General features: G+C 43.2%; 1 protein-coding gene across 1 annotated transcript; it reads right to left on the reverse strand.

The window, feature by feature from the left end:
* Positions 1-2693: 2693 nt before the first annotated feature.
* Positions 2694-10265, reverse strand: prrt4b (proline rich transmembrane protein 4b). Its single transcript, XM_069907702.1, has 2 exons — positions 10172-10265; positions 2694-4621 (listed from the first exon to the last, which is right to left on the reverse strand). Exons 1-2 carry the CDS (start codon positions 10263-10265, stop codon positions 2694-2696), a joined length of 2022 nt encoding a protein of 673 aa, XP_069763803.1.
* Positions 10266-18612: the final 8347 nt, after the last annotated feature.

Raw genomic sequence — 18612 nt, forward strand, 5'->3', positions numbered from 1 at the left:
GTGTAATTGGTAGTTTGTGGGCTCAATCCAAAAGACCGACTGATTTTAGAAATTTGAAAAATTTAAAAAAAAGACAAGAAATTCAAGAAATTCCCATAGCTCAGGGAGGATCTGCAGGAAGAGAGAGAAGCAGTTACCGTTTCCGGTCGATGACATTTAATCAGAACTGTAAATATGAGAAGACAGACATGTATTCAATTAAAGAGAGGAGCAGTGGAAGGAACATAGGTGAGAGATGAAAATAAGACCAGTCAAGTTGCAAGTATTGTTGATACTGTCTAAAGGATGGTGATGATGACACTTGGTAAAACTGGATGCAGCGACAAGTAGCTGACCAAACAGAGTAAAACCTCCAGCATCTGGCACCTATAGGAATTGGCAGATACCAGATAAGTGAATTTTCCAGTTGCCTGAGATCGTGTGTTGTGCTATTAGCAAACTAACCGCTGGTGGTGGGGGGGAGGGGGGGGTGCCAATGTTAAACTTTTGTATTTCTGTTTATTTTCCTTGACTTTTTGCCGGTTGCTTGAGGCTGCTGGTGGTTTGAGATTGCCAGTTGCTTAAATTTGGATATTGGGGATTTTACTGTAGTTGGATTGATTAAACATGATATTATTCTCCACATCTGAGCTGTCAGAGAGGGGCATCGCTCAATGGCAGTGCCAAATAGAAATCTGGGCACATTTATTGTTGGAAACTATTTGCAACTTTGCAATGAATTTGCAGTAGCAAGAATATGCTAACCAAAAGGAAATAAAATACACTGCAGATATTGGAATTCTGAAATAAATCAGAAATGCAGGAATCACACAGCATACCAGGCAGCAGCTATAGAAAGAGAAATAGTTAATGTCTCATCAGAATGTCCTAGGTCTAATCCTGTGCTGATCAGATAGACTACGACATGCCTGATTGGATAAAACCTGTTGTCTAGAGACCATATTAAATAAGATCTGAGGGGCAAGTTTTTCCACACAGAGAATGGGATGAGCAGCCATGGGAAGTGGTAGAGGCAGATACAACTTTTATAAGTCATTTGGACAGTACTTGGAGAGGAAGGGAGAAGATGGATTTGAACCAAATGTAAATGGGGTTTACATAGAGTGATGTCACTATTAGCATGGGCAAGTTAGGCTGAATGGCCCTGTATGATTCTGCAGTTCTTTTTACACAGCCACTCTGTTCTGGTATATTTGCTGTGTAAAAAGCACTGACGCGGAATGGGGGTGGGGGGTCATTCTGGTCCTGGCTTTTTCTCAGCAGCAGACATAGTAAGAACCCCAGAATGCTGGCTGTGTAAAAGGCAAATTGGGCATTCTGGAACCAAATTGGGTAAGGAATATAACATTTTGATGCCACGCAATGTGTGCAATGTTTCAGTGCAAAATTTGAATATTTTAAAGCAACAGTCAGGATTTGGCATCTAATGGTCACAATGTCTGCGAATGGGGGGGGGGGGGGGGGGGGAAATAAAGAGATCCACAAGCTCCTCACCCTCAGTTGAGAACAAAATTAGTTACCATATACGTAAAAGGATGGCCTGATATTGGAGAGGCTTGCTCAAAAAACTCAATGACATGCCATTATGGTTCATACAACTATCACTTGATCTTAGCCACTCCTTCAATAGTGAAACAGTGTCACTAAATTTAACGGGGAAGCACGTGGGGATTTACTTTGCTGTTTTTCTCGGCTCAATGGGGCTCATTAGCAAAGCAGCAAAAGGCAGTGGTAATTTAGAACTTGGCCTAATCTTCCGCTGTCGTTTGTTTTTATCCCCCTCCAAGTTTCCGTAGAAGGAGCATCATAGAACAGACACGACTTCTGTTAAAGCTAATTAACAATGGTTATAAGGTTAATCCCTCCTCACTCAGGAACCTAATGCAGAAAAATTAAGAGTTCAAGTTAATATATGCTGTCAGCATTTATTACTGTGATGAGTGCTGAATCCCTTCTGATATTTGATCTGAGAGGGTGCTGCCCATTGCTGCTCTGTGAACCCATTCAATGGGGATTAGCAAAGTACTTAATGAGAACAGACTGCATTCAGTGGATGCAGTTCCAACCTTTGACCTAAAATGGATTAACAGTCTCAGTGAAGATTATCCAGGGTTCATTTCCTCAGTTCCCAAACCTAAATTGGATTAATTGCATTTTACACAAATGACAGCAAATTTAACTGAGTGCCCTGAGAGGGTGAGATCACTCAGACAGACAAATAGCCTGGGAAGTAGTTCACAGACATGTCTCAACTCTAAAATGCAAAACTCTGAAGGAGAATCCCTGGTGGCAGTACTTCTTAACCATGAACTTATTTCTTCTTCGAAACCCAGTTCCTCAGCTAACCATAAACATAACCTTTCGCCATGCATACACATTCACCGTTGTAGCAGTATTAGACTCAGGAGGTAGCTTGAACTGGGCCTTGACTCACAATATCCCAAAGCCTAGTATTCTATCCCATTCAGAGTAATGCAGAGTACGAAACACAATCTGGATTCCTATCTTTGGCTGCACCTCCAAAACAACTTCATCTCTTTTAGTTCTGAGCCTAGCAATTCTTGATCTTTTAGTTGGAGGTATTGCATGTCTTCATTTGTGCAGGTTCACATCCTCATAAACATTTCCACGTAAGAGGTAAATAAGAGGCAGGGAAAGCATAGCACAGATTAGCAACTGTCCCAATGCCAGACTCACAATTCGATTGTGTCACTGTTGATACTCAGCTGGTCGATTTGCCTGCAGATCTTCACAAATTCAGCTTGTGTTGCTGGATCTGGGAGGGCATTATTGTCCATGACCTCTGGTGTGGGGAAAGCCTGAATCTGGGAAAGACTTGCTTCAGAGGAGTTCCTGAAATATTTATGCTCAGAGTTAATGGTTGGGATGCTCTGCTTATCTGGCATGGAGCAAAGTGCCAGCGAAGATCCTCCCTGTGACGTTCTGCAGACTGAACTTGCAGAACTGTCCTCCCATCTATCAACAGCCAAGGCTGGGATAACATTGAGCTTCCTAAATGCGCTGGGGATTCCCCTGCCAACTTCTGGTCTCTCCATCCCAGCACAAGATGATGTCCGGTATAGCCCTCTATCTGCTGCCTTTTCTTTGAAGACTTCACTACTGCTTGGCAGAGACCTGTTCTCGCAGAGGGATATATTGCTGGAACTGTGCAGCCTTGACCAATGGAAGAGGCCTTCAGGAATGAGGGCTTCACTGAAAAGAGCTTCATCTATACTACGCCTTAAATTAATTGGAGAAGGGGGTCTTAGGTCAACAGTGGAGTCGCTGTCCACCTGAACACTGATGAAGGAGCAAGTCCTGGAGGATCCACCACACCTTAAATGGAAGTCCAGATTTTTAACCTCACTGCTATGATAGATCAGGTTGATCTCCTCACCACTGCTTAGCTGGTTGTCAGACATGGCGTAGAGTGGCAGGCATTCGGATTCACTTTGAACCATCGCATCACAGCTCAGCGGTTTTACTTGTTGGGACGTAGACCACGGATAGGTGTTGGCAAATATGGGGGCTTTCATGGAAGCAAGAGTTGGAGAAAGGCAGAACAGTTTGCTGCAACAGGTATCATTTGTCTTTTCATAGATGCAAAACAAAGGATAGACACCAATAAGGGACATGGTGAACGACATCCCCACCTCACACAGACTGGTGCCAAACTGGAAAATCCACCAAGGCCATGGCTGGAAAACATTATCTCCAGCCAAGCCCAGCCCATACAGAACAGCATACAATTGAAATGCAGCACAACACAAGCCAAACACTGTTGTCCACATGGCTAACCTGGCCATCCTTGCCCAGTGCTCCATGTCTTCAAAGGGCTGGATGTCGAAGGCTTCTGTGGAGTGTGTCGAGGACTTCACATTGTAAACGTGCATGTTAACTATATGGGTGTGACAGTATATGATGAAAAACAAAATGGATAAAATGGTCACCAAAACCACAAAGATTCCATGTGATACAAAGAGAAGGAAGGGAGTCTGCTTTAGCAGTGCAATGACCAGGATTATGCCCACACTAAGTGTAAAGTGGAATAAAACCAGACCAATTAGCAGGCATGATCGCTGGAATCGTGATACCACAACTTGCATGCCAGGTCTCAGTGACAGAACCAAGATTATGACTCCAAAAGCAGAAGTAAGGCAAGGAAAGACCAAGTCATAAAGGAGCAAGGCAACTGTTGCGGGTAATTTGTCCTGGTAACAGTAGGCATCATAAAGGAAAGTGAAAGTCCTAGTTGAGCTTGTCAGAAGAAGCAATCCATTGAGAACCATAAAATAGCCGAAGCCTGAAGGAGATCTGAGGGGAAGCCAGAGGATACCGAGTGCAGATATGACTCCTGCAAAGCCAAATGCTGACCCGAGTCCATAAACATGGAGGTCCCAAGCCAAGCCCCATTCAGCTAATGCTGTGTTCCAATCTGTGTGGAGGATTACAAACAATGGAGGGATGACTAAGAAATGAGGGTTCAGAGAAGTTTCTTGGGTTCCTTCAGGGTAAATGAAGTTCCAATCTTTGCATGAACTGCAGTTTCCTTTTGAACTGTGGCTGGATACAGTGGATGTCATAGGAATACTCGAAGAATTTTCTTTTCCAATAATAGTATCTAGGAGAAATAGAGAAAATTATATGTAAAAATGTACAAATACCTCAATATTTTATCTACTAATAAATTGTCGTGTACATCCATTGAAAAGAAATCAGAATCAAAATCAGGATTTATCATAAACAAGTCATGAAATTTGGTGTTTTGCGGCAGAATCACAGGGCAAACATCTTATGAGGTTACTATGTGTGTGTGTGTGTGTGTGTGTATATATATATATATATATATATAAAAATAACAATATCAGTGTATGAACAGTAAGGCCATGTCTTTGGTTCATTGATTATTCAGGAATCTGATGGCAGCAGAGAAGAAGCTGTCCTTGTGCTGCTGAGTGCTCGTCTTTAGACTCTTGTACCTCTTCCCTGATGGTAGCAGAGGGAGGGGGGAGGGTCTTTGTGGATAGAGACTTTTTTTAAGACACCGCCTCATGTAGATGTCCTCAATGGAGTGAGGTCTGAAGCCTGTGATGTCACAAGCTAAGTTAACAACCCTCTGGAGATTATTCCTGTCCTAAGAGTTGGCGCCTCCATACCAGGCACCTCAGATGCCTCACAAAGTATAGCTGCTGGTGAGCCTTCTTTATGATTGCATCCACATGGAGGCTCCAGGAATGATCCTCAGAGATGTTAACATCCAAAAATTTGAAGTTCTTGACCCTTTCCACTACTGAGCCCTCGATGAGGATTGGGTTGTGTTCCCCTGACTCCCTTCTGAAGTTCACAATCATCTCCTTGGCTTTGCTATCGTTGAGCGCACGGTTGTTGTCGTTACACGATAGCTGATCTATCTCCCTCCTGAACACTTCGTCATTGCCATTTGTGATTCTGCCAACAAATGTGGTGTCATCGGCAAACTTGTAGATGGTATTGGAATTGTGCCTGGCCCCACAGTCATGGGTGTATTGTTACAAACCATGTGTAACGAGCAGCAATAGACAATGAACCAGACAGTGTTTAATTTTAAACTATTAATTTCATTTCTTACTCTTAAGCTATAGTCTTGACTCTTAAACTATCCTTAACACTAAATCTATCACCAGTTAGTCTTTTAAATTCAGTATTGAATTTGAAATTTGATGTCCAGAATTAATGTTGAAATCATGGGAAGACTGGAGTAGTGGCTGCTACAGACTCTCAAATTCTTCTGCGTTGGCTTTGAAGAAATGTCTATCCATACAAGCTGTGGTTATTACACTCCTGGACCTTTTGTAGGCAAGACTTGAACTTGCTTCCACGAAGCTTCCAAAACCCTGGCACCGGTCTCTTAAGTAACTTCACTGCTAGTCACACTTAAAATAAAGCAGTCTATCTAAGTGACACCCACTGTTAGTTCCAATCAAAATGAAGCATTTTGGTTCCCAAAAAGACTCTCCTGGCGCAGGTCAATCCACCTAAAAGGCCCACAAAAAATGGCTGGCCTCAAGAGCCGCCTAAATTAGCTGCTTTCTCATCAGTCTGAATGGTTCTCCATTGAAAAATCACAGTGTCTTTACAAATGTATTGAATTCTGGAACAGACTGTGACAAGGCTTCCTTCAGTTCTTACAATGTATCGAATTATCACTGGGCTGTGGCTTGTGTTATGCTTGTGTATAATGAGTAGGGCAGTGGGCTAAGCACGCATTTTTGGGGTGTGTCTAATGTTGATAATCAGTGAAAACGAGATATTGTTTCCAATTCAAGGTCCATTTCCAGAGTGAGGTACAGAGGCCTAGAGTTTGTAGCTTCTTGACCAGCACTGAGGAAATAATGGTATTGAAGGCTGAGCTGTAGTCAATGAAGAGCAGCCATATGTATGAATTGCTGTTTTCAAGGTGATTCGGAGCTGAGTGGAGAGCCAGCGATATTGCATTTGCCATGGAGCAATTGTGATGATAAGCAAATTGCAGTGGGTCCAGATTTTTGCTTAGGTACGTGTTAATTCTGGCCATGACCAGCCTCTCAAAGCGTTTAATCACTGAGACAGCCCACACTACTCATCTTGGGTACTGGGATGATTGATGCCCTTTTGAAGCTGGTGGAAACCTCTGACTGCAGCAATGGGAGGTTGAAAATGTATGAATTATGTCATGTTTAACTTTGGAGAAAATTCAGAGTCGGTCATTGACGCTTCTTTTAAATTTGAAGAAGTTTGGTGACCATTTATTCAACATTTCCATATAGTTTAAGAATCATAATTTTATACTGGATTCTATCCTAGTTCCTTATGGTAAATTTGGTTTTAACCAGGAAACCCTTTGTTTTCCTACTTTACTCTCAGATTGGACAGCCCGGTCCCTCTTTTTTAAATTTTTTTTTTAAAGAGGGGATTTTGTAATAAAATTTTTTTCTTTTTTTTTGGTTTTACAAGAGGAGAATAAATTTATGGTTAAGTATATTTGTTAAATACTGAAATGTACTTTTCCTTATATACTTGTAAATATATGAATGTAAGGTAACTCTCGTACTATGTTCAATATAAGTCAGTAAACAGATTAGAAGAATAAGAAAATGAATGAATTAAATCATTCTCTTGTATAAAATTCTTACAAATAATATACATTTTTAAAAATAAAAATGCATTCATTGGATGTGGGTAATGCTATCAAAGCCAGTTTTCTTTGGGGCATGAGATAGGAAGTTCCAGACAAGAAATGTGATATATCTCTGGATGATATGTGACTTGAAGCTTTCAGGTGATAATGTTCCAATGTATTTACTGCCATGGGTCTTCTATGGTGTGGACCTGGAGAGAATGGGGAGCGGAGACACATCGCACCTCCACAGGATCCAAGTGCCCAAATCTAATGCTGACAGCTCCGTTCAGTTTTTAAATTCCCTGTTAAAGGAGCCAACGATGATTTTATTTAAAATTTTGCATCAGGGGATCACCCCCCCATTGAGAAGAAGCATAGGAGACAACCTTACAGGACAGTGACTATGACAGCAGATCAGCAAGGGGCTCAGTGCCTGAAGGACCCAAGTAGGCTGCAAGCTGCTGTAAACTCGCAGTCAAAGGACCTGAACAGACATTGGGCTGCTGGAGTCTGGCATGGGAGCCTGGTATCAGAAATAGGATTCCAGAGGGTTCTGAGGGCAAGAAGGGTTCCTGAAGGGCCTCGGGTGCTGAAGGTTTCCTGATTGTATTGGAAGTTTGGATCTGGAGCTCAGGTGTCAATGGATAGAATAGGGGTATGTGTAGCTGCAGAAGCTGAGGGATTGCTGGAGGTGAATCCGCAGACGCTTGGTGACTTTGAAGCAATTCTCTTTTGCTTCTCTTTCTCTTACTGTCAGGAGCACCTGTCAATTCTAATGGCAGCACTTTGCTTATGACAAACTAAAGGAAATGTTGTGAAATATTACATTTTCTGTTTTATTACATGACAATGAAAGAATCTTGAATCGATGAGAAGACATTCTTGAACAAGTTTTGCCAAGTTGTTGTGATGGAGCAAATTTACACAGAAGATGATGTGTAGGACACCAAACAAACCTGGTCTTTTATACTGAATGGCATTGAGCTTTTGAGTGTTGTTTGAGTTGCAATTAACTATGCACTACCAACAACTCTCCGTAACCACCCACTGACTCCAATCCATCAACCCAATTGACCAGATAACTCTGGATCCCATGTAATCTGACCTTCCAGACTAGCCTACCACATGGGCTCTTGTCAAAGCCCTTCTTAAAACCCATTGAGACAACATCTACTGTTCTGCCCTCTTCAAAAAAAAAACAGAAAACTGGAAGATTGGGTAGGTAATGTGTGTCCTTTTTAAAAGGAATGCTGAGATCAATTCAGGAGGTCCATCCTGTTACACTCTTCTTATATTTTGTAGTAACTGCACCATACAACCCAAGGGCTTGCCATGACATTTCAGAGGCAGGTTGAGTCCAGATTAAGTAGAGGTAGCATATTTCCTTCCCTAAACAATAGTAAGTGCACCAGGTGGGTTTGAAAATTGGGATCACAATCACCCTTGGAAGTACTAGGAGTGATAGTACAGATCTATCACCACTAGTTACAGTATCTAGACTGTGCTTATAGCGATTGGCTGAGAGCTTAGCCACGCCTACTGTCTAGGCCTTAAAGGGTTGTGTCCCTAACCAGGTCAAATCATTCCGGACTGGTCGGCCACCTGTGAAGAGGTCCTGTTTTTAGCTAATAAAAGCCTTGGTTTGGATCAACAAGTCTTTGATTCTTTCGACGAGCTCTACACTAGGTTTGATATCAGATTCCTGTTTAATTGAATTTAAATTCCAGTTAGCATGATGGAATTAGAAGATAGATCTTCAATCATCAGTCCAATTTCCAATTCTTAACCATGTTGTCCTTTAAATTCATAACCTCTACTGTTATGTAGAACCAGTTCAGTTCGAGGAGCTGTGTTTCTAACCTTACACTTCAGGAAGTTAGTGAGGAGGACTTCGCAGTGTCAGTTTTGTAATGCTTGTTGGGTAATGCTGGGAGTCTGTTGATTACTCCTGACCTTTGTACACTCATTGCGTAAACTTCCCCAAACAAAATCCTTTAATATTATTTAGTATGTTTATTACACACTTTTGCTGCGAGATGTTGGTGATTTAGATAATCAAACTCCAACCAATCAAGAGATTTGGACATATATTTTTTTGTAAATTTTATTTTTCATTTGCATCAATCCATATCATAAGAATAATAAAACCTATGATGCAAAAAGAATAGATTTATTCTCCCACCCCCCCACCCTCCCCAAAAAAGTAGGAAAAAAAGGAAATCAGGAAAAAGAAAAGCCTGTCTAACAAACATACATCTTTTAACTGATTAATTGCATATTAACATAATAATCTTTAAACCATGAACTAATTAGGTCGGGTTAAGTGAAGGAACGGTGGGGGCGAATGCTGTAGGTAAAATCGTAGCAATTAAATCCTTATAGGGTTTCCAACTCTTATTACATTTTTCTGGTTGGTTTCGTAAATTGTATGTTATTTTCTCTAGCGGTACACAATTTAATAATTCCCTTTGCCATCTATTCAACCCCACAATATCATCTGATTTCCACGTTACAGCTATATATTTTTTCTATTGCTACACTTAAAAACCTCTTCTGATAAAGATCCAACTTCAACTGAAGAATATCTCCCAATAAAAATATTCTGGGATCCTTCAAAATCGGCATCTTCAAAATTTGTCCCAATAAAATACTTGTATCTTTCCAAAACTTATCTACCTCTTCACATTGCCAGACTGCATAGATTTAGACTTTCTTTAAGAAAGTGAGTGCTCTTTTTCAAACACTAATGTGAAATTTTAAAATGGCCTTTGCACTGGCTGGAGTGATTTTGTTTACAGATTGAAGGTAATTGCAAAAGACTAGGACCAAAATGATGAAACTATTTTTGTGGAATATTTTTACATTGTTTTATGCACTGCTTGAAAGTAAGTACAGTAGATTAAATGTAAGCTTTAAACTGGGGATTCAACCTCGTATTCCAAGAAATTGAGGAAATCTCATGCAAGTAGGGTTAATTGTTTTGCTCTTTCAAAAAGTCAGCACAAAGCCTCTTTCTGTGCCATAAAATTGTACAATCGTTACAATATTCCCAGGCACTAGTTTCAAACACATCCACTGTCTCTGCCCAAGGAAGCACTGATAACTGTGGCCTCATCCCTTTCCCCATTACTGATGGCAGAGATGAATGGTGGGATGGAATGGGCAAATGTAATGATTACTGTTCCCTTCTGAATCATTTTACTTCAAAAAATGTTTATAAGCACTATGGCATCCAAGTCAAGTTTATTGTCATCTGATTGTGCAAATACAAATTGACAAAGCAGCATTCTCCAATCCTCAGTGCAAAACATTCCAGGCACACAACCAGACATGACACACATACCGGACAAATACATATGCAGGACAAGTATTTCATCTATACAAATAAATCATCATTTTTTTGCTCATATAAGAGTCTTGAATAGCATATGTCCTAATGCTAAGAAGCGCATTCCATTTTTAAAAAAGTAAATACAAATAAAGCTTTTCAAAGTGGATAACAATGATCTATTCCCAAAACCATATACTGTTTTGCAAATAACATTACATCAAGTCTCACCTTGCCTGGTAAACATCTATATTTCACATATCGCATATCACTCCCACAATCTTTAAGACACTTACCCCAGATGCTTTAACTCCTGTGCCTCTTATTATAGATAATACACTATGAGATGAACATGGAAGCTGACTAATTGCAATCTTGTTTTGTATATTAAAAATGAGTAATTGGTGCCTGTGACCTGCATAATCATTTTACATTGGATGCTTGTGAACTTTAAGCCTTTTGCTAACATTAAAACTAAGGTTTTATTGTTGTAAGGGCTTTATTTACTTTTGTTAACAAATATATTCATGTAATATATTGTGAATGAGATTTTCTGTCAAACTGTGAGCATTGGTCTAAAATAACGTCATCTAAGTCTCACCTCTGATGTCAGCACTTTCCACCGGACATCACTGTTCTAACAGAGCAAAGAAGCTTCATATCAAATCCCCTGGACATTGTTAAACCATGAGAACCTTGTTGGAAATGAATAAGGGATTTGTGGCCTTTCAGAATTTAAAAGACTCAGCGAAATCCTTCCATTTATACAATCAGGAATATGCCCTGGGTTAATAAATCAATTTTTGACTGACTGAACAGAGATACAAATAGTTCCTAAGCAGTGTTCCACTTAGCTGGCTAAGGATATGGCCCTGTATGTGTGCCCTGAAGGTGTCATGTCACTGGGTAAATCACCGACGATTACTGCTAGTGATAAGTCACAAAACCCAACAGATTCAGTTGACAGGCGATTACTCTTAGAATTTTGTAAGATTTCACTACAAAAGCTCAATTTCAAATAACTTATTTTGTTGGCATGTAAAGGATAGCATGAGGCTAGAAAGGAACTAAAGCTATTTCCAGGATTTTGCTTCAGTTTTTCTTTTTGGAACTCTACAGTATTTCAATGATTATCTCATTGAATGGCCGAGCAGGCTTGACAGGCCGAATGGCCTACTCCTGGTCCTATTTCTTATGTTATAGTGCCCTCCATAATATTTGGGAGAAAGGGCTACTTTCTTTCCTTTATTTGCCCCTGTGCTCCACAGTTTAAAATTTGTTATCGAACAAATGTGATTAAAGCACACATTCCAGATTTTATTAAAGAGTATTTGTGTACATTTTAGTTTGATATGTTTACATATACATAGTCCCCCCATTTCAGGGCACCATAGTATTTGGGACATAACTATGGTATTATGGCGGCGCACATCCTCATGGCAAACCGGCCCCGCTTGTATCGCCACTTGGCGGGGCAGCCATGGGGAAATGACATCGTCAGAGGTTTCTCTCGGACTCCAGCATCCCTTCCAGCGCACGCCCTGGGCAGCGATTATGATGTCACGATGGACCAGGTGACTGAGCTCATGCTGCCCTTAAAGGGACGTGCTGAATTTGAATAAAAACAGTCATTAACAACCATCGGTGTGGTAGCAATGATTTCCTTCAGCCCCGACTTCTGGCTCCATCGTCCATGGATGTGGTTCAGGCAGGCAAAGGCACAATTCCACCTCTGCAACATCTCAGCCGACGCCACAATTTTACCACGTCGTGGGTGCGCTGGACCAGGACACGGCGGCGAGGGTGGACAACATCATTCACCGGCCACCAGCAGTGGGCAAGTATACTGCCCTCAAAAATCTACTCCTGGGAGGAGTCATGTGATGGAGTAGTGGCCGGACGGTGAACTCCAGCCCTCTCCAGAAAAGTCGGGAAAAACAAAGGAAAACACAAAGGCACAGAAATAAAAGTTACAGAAAAGTGAGTATAAAGGTGAAAAGAAGATGGCGACAAAAAAAGAAAAATCAAAATCAACGGTAAGAAGAGAGGAAGAGAAGACAACGGAGGAAAAAGGTGAAGGCCTTACCTGTCCGAAGAGGCCCGCTGCGGAGAGAGAAACCCGCTCCCTCAGGTCGGTAAATAATGGACTACAAAAATGGCTCGCTGAGCCGAGTAAAAGTGCGCAACCGCGCATGAAAAAAAACACACCGACGGGAGGGGGGACCAGCTGGGGAGTCGATCTCCACAGCCGGCAACGACAGCTGCAGAACACCTGCAGCAAGAAGAGACCACAGAAGACAATAGAAACAAGAAAGAAGAGAAGGAAAGGGCAACAAAGAAACAACAGATGGTCAACCCAGAGGAAGAAGAAGAGGAAGAGTACAGTGAAATAGAAGAAGAAAAGAAAGGCAAGATAAAGGTTTTACTTTCTCTTATTAAAGGATACATGGAGTCATTTAAAGAATGGCAAACACAGGAATTTAATGATTTAAGAAAAAGAATAAACAACACAGAAGAGAAAATGAATAAAATAGATATGACCTTAACAGAAATGGGAAAGAAAATGGACAAGATGGAAGAGCGGGCAGTAGCAGCAGAAATGGAGGTAGAAGACTTAAAAAAAGAAATTGGAGGAATCTAATAAAAAAACTAAAGAGACACAAGAACTACTAGCTCAAAAAATAGATACAATGGAAAATTATAACAGAAGAAATAACATAAAGATAGTGGGCCTTAAGGAAGATGAAGAAGGCAAGAAAATGAGGGAGTTTATAAAAGAGTGGATCCCTAAGACCCTAGGATGTCCAGAACTACAGCAAGAAATGGAAATAGAAAGGGCACATAGAGTATTGGCCTCTAAACCACAACCACAACAAAAACCAAGATCTATTGTAGTAAAATTCCTAAGATATACTACAAGAGAAAAGGTACTGGAGAAGACTATGGAAAAAGTAAGAGAGGGCAACAAACCACTGGAGTATAAAGGGCAAAAAATCTTCATTTATCCAGATATAAGTTTTGAACTCCTAAAGAAGAGAAAAGAGTTCAATACAGCAAAGGCGATTTTATGGAAGAAAGGGTATAAATTTATACTAAAGCATCCAGCAGTATTGAAAATATTTATTCCAGGACAACAAAACAGACTATTCTCGGATCCAGAAGAAGCACGAAAATTTGCAGAACAATTACAAAAATAGACTGAGGGATGAAGACGGGTAATGAGAGTAAAAATGATCACGATTGATATGTATGCGGGTAAAGAGGTATAAGAGTGAATAGAGACAATGTGCATACGTGAATGTATCTGTACTTAGAGGAAAATATAGATAGTATAGACAAGAATTAATAAGGGAAGGTAATGGAATAGAGAGAATAAGGAGGGAATTAAAAGAGTGACCTTTGTGACATATGAAAAGTGAAATCTTTTCTGGGGGGGGCTGGGTGGGGGGAAATAGCGGTCACTGCAAAATCAGTTGACGCTTGCGAGTGGATTCGCAAATCCAAATGGAGAGGGGAGATGTGGTTGTCCGACAAGGGATAAAGGACAACTCAGGAGGGGAAGGGGAGATTGGGGATAAAGAAGATAGAAATAGGAGAATAAGGAAAATGTTGGATGTTGTAGGAATGTTGTCTTATAAAGAGTTGAAAATAAGAAAACAGAAATGGAAAAGAAGGAAAGGTAATGATGGAAAAACGGAAAGAGAAGATAAACAAAATATAAAATGGCTACGCTGAACTATATGACTTTAAATATTAATGGAATACATAACCAAATTAAAAGGAAGAAACTACTAAATTTAAATGAATAAATGTATTCCATTAGAAAAAATAACATATAGGTTAAGAAATAATATTGAAATATTCGAACAAGTATGGGAGCCTTACATTAAATACGATAGCGAAAACCTACCGGGGACAAACATTACCTAAGTTGATGGAAGGAGAAGGAAAGAAAAGAATGGACTCAGTAGAATTTCTGGTGTATTTTTGTTGAATGACAACATTGTCTGACTGGCTTAATGCAACCTAGATTGTATACCTAAAATGGATGAGAGGGGGGGGGTGGGGGGGTGGCTTGGGAGGAGGGAGGGAGGGGGGAGAAAAAGTCACTGTATATGTGTGAAAAATAAATAGTGTATATCATGGCTAATGTGATTTATGGTGTGAAAAAAAAAAAAAAATCTACTCCTAGGCAAGTTTGGCCTCACCCCCCAGCAGCGTGCTTCCAGGCTCTTACACCTGGAGGGGTTGGGGGATGGCAGCCCCTCAGCCTTCATGGACGAAATGCTGGCCCTGGCGGAGGATCGTGAGCCGTGTTTCCTCTTCCGCCAGATATTCCTTGAAAGATATCCGGCTCCATCTGTCCGAAGAGGACTTTGCCGATCCCCGCAAGGGCGCAGCCCTAGCAGATGCCCTCTGGTGCACAAAACAGGAAAACGAGGCAGCCCTCAGCCAAGTCTCCAAGCCAGGGCTCCGCTGTCTGCAGGATACCCACAAGCACAAACCGGAGGAAACCCAGTCAACGTGGTACTTTTATCACCAGCGCTGGGGAGTGAAAGCCCGCAAATGCCACCAGCCCTGCAACTTCCAGGGGAACGCCCAGGCCAAACGCCATTGATGGCTGCCACATGAACAGTCTCCTTTACATCACTGACAAGTCCACGGGCTGCACAGATACAGATCGGGGGATGAAAGGTCCTGGCCTCGGTGGGCACCGTGTTGTTAGGGGCTGACTTCCTAAGGGCTCATGGTCTGATGGTGGACGTGAGGGGCAAGAGGCTGCTCAACACCTGCACCTTTCGCTCGGTGCGTCTGGGCACAGTGGATGACAACAGACCCAAAATCGCCATGGTAGCCATCACCACAGACAAGTTTGTCGAGATCTTCAGTGAGTTCCCTGCCATCCTGGAGCCACGCTTTGACATCAACGACCCCCGCCATGGAGTTTTCTATCACATCTCCACAAAAGGCCCCCCGCTGCATGCCAGAGCTAGACGGCTGCCACCAGAGAAGCTAAAACAGGCAAAGGAGGAATTCTCCAGGCTCCAGGAGTTGGGCATCGTTCGGCGGTTGGACAGCGCTTGGGCGGCACCACTGCACATGGTCCCGAAGTCATCAGGGGGTTGGAGGACCTGCAGAGACTACTGATGGGTAAATGATGCCACAACTCCAGACAGGTACCCGGTCCCCCTTATCCAGAACTTCGTGTCCAACCTCCACGGTACACGGTTCTTTTCAAAAGTTGATCTGGTGCACGGATACCACCAGATCCTGGTCCACCCCAATGACTTTGTAAAGACTGGCATTATCACCCCTTTCGGCTTGTTCGAATTCCTCCAGATGCCGTTCAGGTTGAAAAACGTGGCCCAGACGTTTCAGCGCTTCATGGATACAGATAGTAGGGATTTGGACTTTGTCTTTATCTACCTAGATGACATCCTGGTCGCCAGCCACAGCCACGAAGAACACAAGGCCCATCTCTGTACCCTGTTCGCTCGGCTGGCAGAATTTGGCCTTGCACTCAACAAGGCCAAATGCTAGTTTGAGAAACAGACATTGCAGTTCCTGGGGCACACCATCTCAGTGTCTGGGGCAGCTCAGGCACTGGAGAAAGTGGGAGCTGTCCAGCATTTTCCTAAACCCTCCTCCCTCAAGGGCCTGCAGGAATTTGTGGGAATGGTAAATTTTTACCATAGAATCATTCCTGATCGCAACTAAAGAGGAGACCCTGGCCTGGTCAGAGGAGGCGGATGAGATTTTCACTGAAACAGAGGCAACTTTGTTGGTGCATCCGTGCCCGGAAGCACACATGGAATTCTCAGTTGACACTTTTGCCACAGCGATTGGGGGAGTACTGGAACGATGACTGGATGGGCAGTGGTGCCCACTGGCCTTTTTCAGTAAGCAGTTGCGGCCGCCGGAGCTTACGTGTCTGAATTCACGACAGACATCTGGCACAGGGCAGGCAAGGACAATGTGGTCTCGGATGCGCTCTCCCGCCCGGCCATCAGCACGCTAGCTCCCGCCCTTGATTACGTGTAAATAGCGCATGCCCAGCAGCATGAGGCCGAAACTCAAGCTCTCCAGACCGTCATCTCAAGTCTCCAGCTCGAGGATATCCAGCTTCCTGACTCAGCCCAGTTCCACCGCCACACCGTGCCTCGTAGTCCCACAGGAGTGGAAGGCAAGGGTCGTCAGCTCTATCCACGATCTCGTCACCCCTCAGTAAAAACTACTGTGCATATGGTGGTGCAGCGATTCGTCTGGCATGGCCTCAAGAAGGAGGTGGCAGCGCTAACCCGCAACTGCATCAGGTGCCAGACGTCTAAAGTCTACAGGCACACGCATGCCCCTGTTCAACATTTTGACTTGGCAACGCGGAGGTTCCAGCATATCCACGTGGATGTTGTGGGCCCCTTGCCGGTGTCCAGGGAGTCGCAGTACCTGTTTACCATAGTGGACAGAGCAACCAGGGGGCCAGAAGCCATCCTGGTCTGTGAGATGTCAGCGGAGACATGTGCTGGACCCCTAGTCACCCAGTGATTGCTTGTTTCGGTGTGCTGGCACACATCACAAGCGACAGAGGCGCCCAATTTACCTCCGCAATATAGTCCCAGCTGGCAAGGCTTTTGGGGTAACACTGCTCTACACCACGGCCTACCATCCACAGTCTAATGGGTTAGTAAAGAGGTTCCACAAACACCTGAAGTCCACTCTGATGGCAAGACTTTCCGGCTCCGATGGGTGGACAAGTTGCCCTGGGTTCTTCTTGGGATTAGGACAGCGCCCAAGGATGACCTGCAAGCCTCGTCAGCAGAAATGGTTTACGGTGTGCCTCTCCCTGCCAGGCCAATTCTTCAGCCCGGAGGCCGAGACAACAAAGGTGAGTAGCTCGTGGACCTCTGTAAACGACTGGGCAACCTAACCCCGCCGCCCCCATCGCACCACGGCATCCGATCATCCCATCGACCGAAAGATCTGGATGTGATGCAATTTGTGTTCGTCCGGAGAGGACCACAGAGGGCCCCGCTGCAGCACCCATATGAAGGGCCATGCAAGGTTCTCCAGCAGTCAGGTGGGACTTTTACTTTAGATGTGGGGGGGCAGGGAAGAACTGTTTACTGTGGACCACTTAAAAGCTGCTCATTTGGAATTATCGCAGACGGCCGCTCCCAAGTGCCGGGGCCAGCCACCAAAGTAACAGGACGCGTGGCTGGTTCTGGGGGGGGGTTGTGTGGCAGCGCACATCTCATGGCGAACTGGCCCACATGATGGGGCAGCCATGGGGAAATGGCGTTGTCAGAAGTTTCTCTCTGACTCCAGCATCCCTTCCAGCGCGCGCCCTGGGCAACGATTATGACGTCACAAGTGACTGAGCTCATGCTGCCCTTAAAGGGGCGAGCTGAATTTGAATAAAAAGTCATTAATGACCATCGGTGTGGTAGCAGTGATTACCTTCAGCTCCTGCCATCGCCACTGTATGTATATTAAAGCAGTCATATTTAGTACTTTGCTGCATGTCCCTTGCATGCAATGACTGCTTGAAGTCTGCGATTCATAGATATCACCAGGTGCTGAGTATCTTTTCTGGTTTTGCTCTGCCAGGCCTCTACTGCAGCCATCTTCAGCTCCTGCTTATTTGGGGGGAGGGGTGTTTTGATTTAGATTTTCTCTTCAGCATAAATCCTCAATTGGATTTAGATCGGGAGACTAACTTGGCCATTCAAGGATTTCTAGTTTTTAGGTTTGAAAAACTGATTTGCTTTTGCACTATGTTTAGGATCATTGTCCAGCTGTGGGATGAAGAGCCATCCAATGAGTTCAGAGGCATTTGCTTAAAATTGAGCAGATATTCATTTTGGTACTGCCATCAGCAGTTGCATCATCAGTGAAGATAAGTGCACCAGTACCTGTGGCAGCCATCTATGCCAAGGCCATAACATCCCCACCACCATGTTTCTCAGATGAGTTAGTACGATTTGGATCTTGGGTGATTACACCTCTACACTTTACTCTTGCCATCACTCTGATATAGGTTAATCTTAGTGTCATCTGTCCAGAATTCAGCGGGCTCTTTTAATAACTTGGCAATCTTTAATCTGGCCATCCTGTTTCTATGGCTAACTAGTTGCTTGCATGTTGCAGT

Source organism: Narcine bancroftii, chromosome 13, assembly GCF_036971445.1.
Source record: "Narcine bancroftii isolate sNarBan1 chromosome 13, sNarBan1.hap1, whole genome shotgun sequence".
NCBI classification, from domain to species: Eukaryota; Metazoa; Chordata; class Chondrichthyes; order Torpediniformes; family Narcinidae; genus Narcine; species Narcine bancroftii.

Excerpts from the sequence above, each read along its gene's own strand:
- prrt4b (XM_069907702.1), bottom strand. The coding sequence starts at position 10,265 with ATGGGGAAAGGGATGAGGCCACAGTTATCAGTGCTTCCTTGGGCAGAG. Across the intron at positions 4,622-10,171 it reads CTGGGAATATTGTAACGATT|ATACTATTATTGGAAAAGAA; the intron begins GTACAATTTTAT and ends TATTTCTCCTAG.